At 52.1% G+C, this 10,058-nt stretch overlaps 1 protein-coding gene across 1 annotated transcript; it reads right to left on the bottom strand.

Annotated features, from left to right (window-relative positions):
• Positions 1–3,622: 3,622 nt before the first annotated feature.
• LOC120853517 (photoreceptor-specific nuclear receptor) lies at positions 3,623–9,254 on the bottom strand. The gene is made up of 8 exons (XM_040227425.1): positions 9,119–9,254; positions 8,477–8,603; positions 8,207–8,310; positions 7,868–8,116; positions 7,587–7,762; positions 6,490–6,736; positions 6,137–6,242; positions 3,623–3,755 (listed from the first exon to the last, which is right to left on the bottom strand). Exons 1-8 carry the CDS (start codon positions 9,210–9,212, stop codon positions 3,623–3,625), a joined length of 1,236 nt encoding a protein of 411 aa, XP_040083359.1. The 5' UTR covers positions 9,213–9,254.
• Between the last annotated feature and the right edge of the window lie 804 nt (positions 9,255–10,058).

The raw sequence follows: 10,058 nt of genomic DNA on the forward strand, positions 1-10,058 counted from the left end.
GGAGAAAAGTGTGGAGATTCCTTAAAAAACTGGAAATAGAACTACCATACGACCCAGCAATCCCACTGCTGGGCATACACACCGAGGAAACCAGAATTGAAAGAGATACATGTACCCCAGTGTTCATTGTAACACTGTTTACAATAGCCAGGACATGGAAGCAACCTAGATGTCCATTGGTGGATGAATGGATAAGAAAGCTGTGGTACATATACACAATGGAATATTACTCAGCTATTAAAAAGATTGCATTTGAATCTGTTCTAATGAGGTGGATGAAACTGGAGCTTATTATTCAGAGTGAAGTAAGTCAGAAAGAAAAACCAATACAGTGTATTAATGCATACATATGGAATTTAGAAAGATAGTAATGATGACCCTATATGCGAGACAGCAAAAGAAACACGGATATGAAGAACAGACTGTTGGACTCTGGCAGAGGCGAGGGTGGGATGATTTGAGAGAGTAGCATTGAAACGTGTATATTACCATATGTGAAACAGATCACCCGTCCAGGTTCAATGCATGAAGCAGGGTGCTCAGGGCTGGTGCACTGGGATGACCCTGAGGGATGGGATGGGTAGGGAGGTGGTATGGAGGTTCAGGATGGGGAACTCATGTACACCCATGGCTGATTCATGTGAATGTATGGCAAAAACCACCAAAAAATGTATATGAATTGGTAAATCTGAAACAATGTAAATACATACACATCTGGAAAAAAATGAAAACTAAGATCATGGCATCTGGTGCCACCACTTTATGGCAAATAGATTGGGTAACAATGGAAACAGTGACGGACTTTATTCTTTTGGGCTCAAAAATCACTGCAGATGGTGACTGCAGCCATGAAATTAAAAGCCGCTTGCTCCTTGAAAGAAAAGTTATGACCAACCTAGATAGCACATTAAAAAGCAGAGACATTACTTTGCCAACAAACGTCTGTCTAGTCAAAGCCATGGTTTTTCCAGTAGTCATGTATGGATGTGAGAGTTGGACTATAAAGAAAGCTGAGCACCAAAGAATTGATGCTTTTGAACTGTGATATTGAAGACTCTTGAGAGTCTTCAGGGAGATCCAACCAGTCCATCCTAAAGGAAATAGGTCCTGAATATTCATCGGCAGGGCTGATGCTGAAGCTGAAACTCCAATACTTTGGTCACCTGATGTGAAGAACTGACTCATTAGAAAAGACCCTGATGTGGGGAAAGATTGAAGGCGGGAGGAGAAGGAGATGATAGAGGATGAGATGGTTGGGTGGCATCACTGACTTGATGGATGTGAGTTTGATTAAGCTCTGGGAGTTGGTGATGGATAGGGAAGCCTGGCGTGCTGCAGTTCACGGGGTTGCAAAGAGTCGGACACGATGGAGTGAGTGAACTGAACTCAACTGACCTGCTCTAAGTCTCCAAGACTTCTTCCTGGAGTTCCCAGTCTCTCTCCCAGTGTAGACTTTGTGTGCTCACACATCCCAGATACTAGCATGTGAACTTCAGCTGGCTGCCTTTGTAGCTTTGTGTTCCCAAAAGCAAGACTGCAGAATAATGTTCAGGGCCTGTTTGGTCATACTTCAACCATGCTTCTTGCTAATATGCCTTTACTCAGACTTTCTATATGTGGGGCCTTTAAACCTTATGGATAAAACTTTGGATAGGGAATTAGCTAGTATCACGGCATCATCAACACTGCTACTGCTACTACTGCTAAGTCGCTTCAGTTGTGTCCGACTCTGTGAAACCCCATAGATGGCAGCCCACTAGGCTCCTCTCTCCCTGGGATTCACCAGGCAAGAATACTGGAGTGGGTTGCCATTTCCTTCTCCAATGCATGAAAGTGAAAAGTGAAAGTGAAGTCAGTCCTGCCCAACTCTTAGCGACCCCATGGACTGCAGCCTACCAGGCTCCTCCATCCATGGGATTTTCCAGGCAAGAGTACTGGAGTGGGTTGCCATTGCCTTCTCATCAACATTAAATAACCCAAATAACTGAGGCAAGTCAGATGCTTCTAGAAGTTCAAGAGTCTCGAGTAGTTTGAGTGCTTAAGTGGGAAGGGATTAAGCTGGGCAGTATTTGCCCTACTCTGTCCTCTCTGGGCATCAGTCTAACCATCATTTCCAGAGCAGAGTGTTCTGAACCATCCTTCCTGCATCAAGAAAACAGATCTCTGAAAAACGAGAATGCATACACAGGCCAAAGGGCAGGGAAACACCAGGATTTCTCACAAGGCCTTTTTTTTTCTTCTGGGCGTTAAACATGTCTTCTTTGGAGATAGAAAATGAACAGAATTGTTCAGCTGATTCCATGGGTATAGGGGCATGGGGAGAAGGCCGTGCCAGAGTTAAGTAGAGTCACACCAAGTTTTCAGTCCTCTCTTAATTTTCACTTATAAATGGGGATAGTTGATCCCTCTGCCAGATTAATCTGAGAGTTAAATAACAATACACATTCAGTGCTCATTTCACTGTCTTGGTGTATCTAGTGCCTCATACGTATTAACATTTTAAAAAGTACTTTTTCCTAGGTCTCCTGGATCTGCCTTTGAAAAGGAAGAGGTTTGTCTGTACTTCATCTTTCCATAAGGAATTAAGAAGTGATGGAGATTCCCCTCCACAAAGAATGCCTGTGACTGCTATGTTGAGCTGCATGGTACTCACCTTTATTTTCAGGGAGGTGATGAAGGATGGGGAAGAAAGATGGGGAGAAGCTGTGGGATGCTGGGATGCCACCTGGAGAGAAGCTGGGTTGCTGAATCCTCCGGGAGACTTTTCACTGTGTTTGAATTCGTGGCACCTGGACTCTGACTTGGAGTGGCAACCAGATGGAACTCAACCCTGTGCTCATACCATCAGTGTCCTCAAAGGGAGAACCTTGGCCACATTTATTTTCCTGGTTTTGTTTTTTCACTTTTTTTTTTTTTTAGGTCTAACAATAAAGTGCACAAATCTTAAGTGCATGGTGCAATTAATTTTTAATGAGTGAATAAGTTTGCAAAACCACCACCCTGATCAAAATGAAGAACATTTTTAGCATACTTTGGGCCCCTTCCCAATCAACCCCACCCAAAGGTAATGTCTATTCTAACTTCTACAACCATTGCTTAGTCTTGCCTGTTCTTAAACTTTATATAATCAGAACTGGTGCCTGGATGGTTTTGTTTGTGTCTGAAATAGATCCATGTTGTCATACAATATTGATGGTTCATTCCTTTTTACTGCTGTTTTATAAGGTTTCCCTGGTGGCACAGATGGTAAAGAATTTGCCTGCAATGCAGGAGATGTGGGATTAATCCCTGGTTGGGAAGATCCCCTGGAGAAGAGGATGGCTACCCACTCCAGTATTCTTGCCTGGAGAATTCCATGGACAGATGAGCCTGGTGGGCTACAGTTCATGAGGTTGCAAACAGACATGACTGAATATGTATTTACCACAATTTATTAGTCCATCCCACTGTCACTGTACAGTTTGGGGCTATTATGAAAACTGCTTCAAACAATCTTTTGGTGGACATTTCTGACAGGTACACATATCCATGAGTGCAATTGCCGAATCAAAGGGTAGCCCAGATTTTCAGCTTCATTAGATTGTTTCACAAAGTGGTTGCATTCATTTTATTTCTACTTCCACTAGTTTTTGAACATGTCACAAAGGAGCTTCTCCATCGGAGTATTCCCTATGGTCTTGCGGAAAAAGAGGAGCTCAACACGTTCAGAAGTGATAAATCTCAAAGACGGAAGGAGCAGGAGCAATTTCCCAAACCTGGACAGGAGAGAGGACACCAACAGTGTGATTACCAGTTTCAGAGCCTGAATCTTGGGCACAGCGCCATTCCAGGAGAGGCAGAGGGGATGGAGAGGAGAGATGAGAGGTGCCCAGGGCAAGTAAGGTGGAATTTCAAGGAAAGGCCCCATTCACCTACCCCGGACCCACTGTGGCCTTCCTCCAGTGTTCAGTTAAGGAGTGTGATGAAAATAGTGAATAAATATTGTTTAATAGTGTAAAGATTATAAAGTAAGTTACTTACATTAATAGTATGTGACTATATTATTAACGATCATATAATTATTATAATTACATGATCATTAATACCACATATATTTGAATAAGAAAATAAATTCCTGGAAATTCCCTGATGGTCCAGTGACTAGGACTCAGTGCTTTCACTCATGGGGCCTGGGTTTGATCCATGGTTGGGGAATTAAGATCCCCACAAGCCACGTGGTGTGGGGAGAGAAAAAGGATATAAATTCTCTGTAAGCCACCTAGAATGATAAGAGTAACCATTAGTGAAAATGTTCTGAAATCTAAAATTTTTGTGGCTTGATATACTCATCCAGAAAAAAAAGTCATTGTAGTTTGTAAATGAGAACCATTTGCCAAGGCAAGTGTTCCCAGCGCAGAGAAGCTAGACGGTGAAGTCCCGAGAGGCAGATGGGGGCATTATGCTGACCTTCCTTTGGTGGGAGGTCTAACAGCCAGGGTCATTGCCCAGGGTCAGCTCCAGATTCAGCTTCTACCACGGAGGTCCATGGGAAGCCTCCCCCACCTCCCAATGACCTCCCAATCGCTTTGCGGTACCGAGGTCTTTGTTTCTCTTGTGAGAGCCAAGTGGGGGGCACTGAGCCGCCGTACACCCCCCATAAGGCTTCTGCTGGTGCTGGGGCAAGCTGGGCAGCCCCAGAGCACTGTCTCTTGCCCCGCCATCCCCGCAGCCCCAGTCTCAGCCAGTAGCCATTGTCCTCCAGACACAGCCAGGCCCGGGCTAGGGTCCACGCCTGTGGCTTATGCCGGTGCATCCCTATCTGCACCTGCAACAGATTTTGTCGTGTTCCCTGAAAACTCTTCCTCCCACCTTTCCTTTTTCTGTCTTCTACCTGTTTTCCCAAAGAGCTCCTCTCATCTCATTCCTTATCCACTCAAATACCAGGTCTGAGCCATCCCAATGCCCGGAGGCTCCGGCATCTGTCGCTGCCTTTCCATTCCCACAAACAGACCTTCAAGGACTCCCTGGATGACAGCAGGGTCTGCCTTCCTCCCTGTTGGAGGCTCTGTACTCACCACCATGCCTCTCCGTGAAGCCAGCTCTGGAAAGCATTCTCCTGCTCAGTGATCTGCAGTGGCTCCTCTCTGCCTGCCAAACCAGATGTGGCCTCTGGCTGCCCTTCAAAGTCCTGAGCAGGCTGGTTCCAGAGAGCCGTTCTGGTTTAGACCCCTACCTTCTCACTGGTGGCAATCAGTTTTGCCTTCCAAACTGGTCTCGACCTAAGAACATATGTATATTTGCTCTCTCCCTCTCACTTTGCGGGCTTCCCTGGTGGCTTAGACGGTAAAGTCTGTCTGCAATGCAGGAGGCCAAGGTTTGATCCCTGGGTTGAGAAGATCCCCTGGAGAAGGGATTGCTGCTGCTAAGTCACTTCAGTCGTGTCCGACTCTGTGCGACCCCATAGACGGCAGCCCACCAGGCTCCGCCGTCCCTGGGATTCTCCAGGCAAGAACCATTTCCTTCTCCAATGCATCAAAGTGAAAAGTGAAAGTGAAGTCGCTCAGTTGTGTCCAACCCTCAGCGACCCCATGGACTACAGCTTTCCATGCTCCTCCGTCCATGGGATTTTCCAGGCAAGAGTACTGGAGTGGGGTGCTTAGGTACCCACTTAAGTCATGGACAGAGAAGCCTGGTGGGCTACAGTCCATGGGGTCAGAAAGAGTCGGACATGACTGAGTGACTAACAATACTGACCCTTCGTAAATGATAATTTCTCTCCTTGTACACCCTCTCCTTTCTCAACACCAGCCCTGCCTCCACAAATCCCTCTTAGCAGTGCTTTGCACCCTGCCTCCCAGTGAGTCTCTGTCTCCTTCATATGCATGTGGCCCTCAGTACCAGCTAGGCTGGTCCTCAACTTCAGTGTGGCCACTGCGCTGGGCATCCCCTAGAAGCAGTGAGCTTGCTTTATGCTTTTTGGTCCCTATTCCTGGGCCTGGTGCTCTGCCTGGCACACAGTAGGTGTCAGCCATGTGCTGGTTGCACTGAGATCCCTGTCCCATCTAATGAGTGCAGCTCTAAGACAGTGTCAGAAAGGCGGGCAGAGTGGTAGACAGCTGAAGGGACAGATGGGCAGGTCGGCAGGTGCTCAGGTCACCTCACAGGCTGGCTGGGGTGATGGGCCTTGCTGTGCTGGCTGAGCATCACCTGAGACTGGTCCTGCAAGGCCTCCACGTGCTCAGGATCCTTCAGGCCACGTGTTTCTGGAGAGAAGCAGCAGCTGTGAGCTTCCTTCCCAGGCGCCCCACACGCCTCACCACCAGCCAGGGCCTCAGGAGTGGGGAGCCCAGCAGCCCAGGAGCCATGCAGCCCTCCCCTCCTGCTCGCAGGGAAGTCTACACACATTCAGGTCTATGAGGGGTGATGGAGGGAAAGTGAGAGGCAGAAGGAAGTCACCAAAATTCCCTGCCTTCATCCCCACCCACTCTTTTCTAAGCCTTGGACAAAGACCTGGTTTGAAGAGGACTAGGGCCTTCATGCAGGCGAACTCCGTGGGGTCCACCGCCAGTGCCCGGAACCGTGAGATGGTTTCCTGCAGGATTCGAGTCTCTGCACTGGCTAGCACCAGCCGGCCCTGAGAGCTGCTGCCAGCAGAGGCCTCGGGCAGGGCCAGCAGTGGGCAATTGTCCAGAGGCAGAGACCACTGGATGGCTCCAAGGAGGAAGAGTTCACTCCATGCCTCTTCCAGCAGGATCACCTGTGCCCAGAGAGGGGGTGAAGGCAAGTGTGATGGCTGATGCACAGCTCCTCTCACTCAGCCTGGAACCTCTGCCAAGTTCTCAGCTGTCAGGACAGGACAGTCTGGTCCCAGGTACCCAGAACATTCTGACCTCTGCTTCACATCAGCCAGGGCTCGGAGCTCTGGGACTTGGCACCATCCAGCCCAGATACCTCAGCTCTAAGACACTCTCTGGGCTCCATCGAAAGGTAAAGGTGGAGCACAGGCAAATCCTGGAGCCGTGAGAAGCTGGGCAGCTCAGGGACACTCCCCACTAGCATCCCAAGTTGGCCATACTCAGCAAACTCCGTCGCTTCTGAGCTGCTTCATCCAAACCACCAGCTAAGGACTGCCGCGCTCAGTGGGCCTCTCCCCCTGGATGTCCTGACAGGTCGCCTTGTTCATGAAAAGCCCAGAGGAGTGAAGAGGCTGGGCTGAAACTCAAACCCAGAAGTCAGGGGCATTTGTGTTCCAAGGGAGCCCAGATTTGCCCACTGATGCTGTTCACAGTGTGCAGACCACCCTGTGATGTAGAGACAGAGCATCTCTAAGGCCAGAGGGTTTGTCTAGGAGGAAATAAGACCCAGAGGAGCATAGACACTGCCTTCTAATGTCTGGTTCCTGTGCTTTCCTGGCCATCAGTGTCCCCTAGGTGATGACCCCAACTGCCACATCCCAGAGATATGTGCCCATGAGCATCGCTGACTCTGAGGTATGGGTGTCTCCAGCCTTCACCATCTGCAATCTGCGTGCCCCTCCAATCATCACCTGCACAAGGAGGTGTGCGCCCCCAGCCCAGCAGACTTGTGAGCCCCGCTGATGAGTATACCTGATCCCGGAAGGGCAGGTTGGAGAACACCGGCAGGTTCTTGGCCCACTTGACGGCCATGAAGAGCAGGCGAGCTGATGTCTCATGGATGCTGTCCAGGGCACAGGGGGAGGAGGAGGAGTATGGGGACGAGGGGAACTCGGGATCATTGCCGGTGACATCGATATTCTCATCGGCTGTCGGAAGAGAGGTTGCGCCTCAGCCCCTGTTCTGAGGCAGGCAGAAGTGGCTTCTCAGGGACCTAGGTGTGGGACCTGGAGCTCAGCCGTCAGCCCACTTACCATCCTCGGGCTCCAGCTTAGTGCAGGTTTCGGCTGTTATCAGGCTGGCCATGAAGTGGTGGTGCCCCGGAGGCGTGAGGGCCTGGGGTCCCAGGGCTCTGGCGGCAGACACAGGTGTGGGCCCCCGAGAGCTGGGCCCTGCGAGAGCAGGGGGCGTTGCCAGGGGCTCCAGCCGGGGCTCCGTTTCTGACTCCATGCTGTCCATTCGGACCTGGGCGGTGTTCCGCGGCTGGCGCTCATTCTGCACGGCTGGGGAGGTGGGAAGGGTCAGGACACCCGACGGATCATGCACCCCTGTCTCTTCTGCCACGCCTCTCCGGGATGGGGTTCTTGACTCACCGTCCTGGTTCATGCCCGCCTGCAAGCACTTCTTCAGCCGGCAGGCCTGGCACTGGTTGCGGTGGGCCTTGTCCACCGGGCACATCCCTGCCCCCACCTGGCACCTGCGGGTGGAGGGGAGCCCCGGGGAGTCAGGGTCCTGCCCGGGCCCTGGGCCGTGGGTTTCAGACACTGTGGCTGCAGCCCCTTCTCCCCTGAGCGCCCTCCACTCCCTCCCTCCCAGGAACACTCAGCGGCCGCGGGACTCTGGGGCGGAGCGCCCCCTCTCACCTGTAGATGAGCCTTCGCCTCACGCTCCTCTTGAAGAAGCCGCTGCAGCCGTTGCAGGCGTAGATGCCGTAGTGCTTCCCGCTGCTGCTGTCCCCGCACACGCGGCACTGGAGCGAGGCGCCCACGCCTAAGGGCAACCCGGGCTGGGTGCGGGCTGCGCCGGGCCAGCCACGCGCCATCCCCACCTCCCGAGGGACCCCTCCACCCTCCTTCCCTCACCGCCCTCACGCTCCTGCCCACCCACATTCAGACACACCCGTGTCTCTCCCAGCTGGAAAACGTGTCCCTTGTCACACCCCTCCCCGCTTCTCCAATGGCCAGTTCTCAACAAGTGACCCTCTCTGTTCCACTTCCCGGTCCCCCTCTGCAGGTGGGCTCAGGCTCCATCCTGCACAAGAGCCTTCTGGACACCGCCTCTAGGGATCTCTGCTCCCGACCTCTGAGGGCCCTCTTCTCTCCTTTCTTCTCCCATCTGATCAGCTATGTTTCTAGGATTCTGGGTTTCTTGGCAGGTTTCCTTAAACTTGCTTATAGCCCTGGGGGCTTGGCCTGAGTTGCTCTGGCTCCTATCATGGTCCCTGCAAACATGTGACCCACACTCCTCTCCCCAAGGGTCTACATCTGCCTCAAGGAAAACCATACCTGTTGGCTCCTCCCCCAGGCCCCACCTGCCTGGAGACTCCTTCCTGGAGGCGGACACGGCCGCCGGCACCGCTGCAGCCATGTTGGAGCTCATGGGCGCTGTCGGCCTGTCCTGGCAGGTCCCAGGGCAGCCTCTGCCTGCCTAAGGGAAGCCTCAGGATTTCTGAGCTGGACCCAGCCCCTGCCTCCCTCTCTGAAACTCTGTCTCTCTTCTATCTCTCCTTCTCCCTCTGTCTCTTTCTCTCCCCCTTGCCTCTCTTCTCTGTGCTCCTGCCTCCTGCCCCCTCTGTCTAAACTCAGGAGCTGCCCCAACTTGCCCTCACAGCAGCAGCTCTGGCTCGGGGAGATTTCTCCCAGGGCAGTGCTGGATGCAGCTTATGATCCTCTTAATCTTTACTGTCTCCACAGGGGATCAACCGGCCACACCTGCAGCATTACCAAGGTGCCCCTGGGAGCCGGTCAGTCCTGCTGCCCCCACACCAGCTCCTGGGCTGCCCAGTTCCTCGTGCTCTGTGCTCCCGAGCTGTTCAAATTGTTAAGGGAGGTGTGGACTCCATCTACCCCAGGACAAGTGGGTCTGGGGACAGGTGTGTGTGGCTCCACACATGGGTGCTCACTGCTGGTCCTGGGTAAGTCCAGCTTTCTGCCCCAGTGCTTCTCATCTAATCCCTTGATAAGAGACTGCTTAGGGCCCAGGATTTGAGGGTCTGGGCACCCCTGGAGGGCTAGCAGCCCCTGGATGCCCCTACAGAGGCAACTCCCATCACAGGTGGAAATGGGTTAGATGTAGGGTCTGAGGCTGGCCTGCAGGCAATGGGCGCTGGGCCCAATGTGGAGGGTCTCCTGCAAGACTGGAGGGGGACACAGCCCCTGCACCTGCCTACCCTGACTTGCCTTCACAGTCCCAGGCAGGCTGGTCCCTCGGCTTCCCCAGACTCAG

This window comes from Oryx dammah, unplaced genomic scaffold (genome assembly GCF_014754425.2).
Source record: "Oryx dammah isolate SB20612 unplaced genomic scaffold, SCBI_Odam_1.1 HiC_scaffold_26, whole genome shotgun sequence".
Classification (NCBI taxonomy): domain Eukaryota; kingdom Metazoa; phylum Chordata; class Mammalia; order Artiodactyla; family Bovidae; genus Oryx; species Oryx dammah.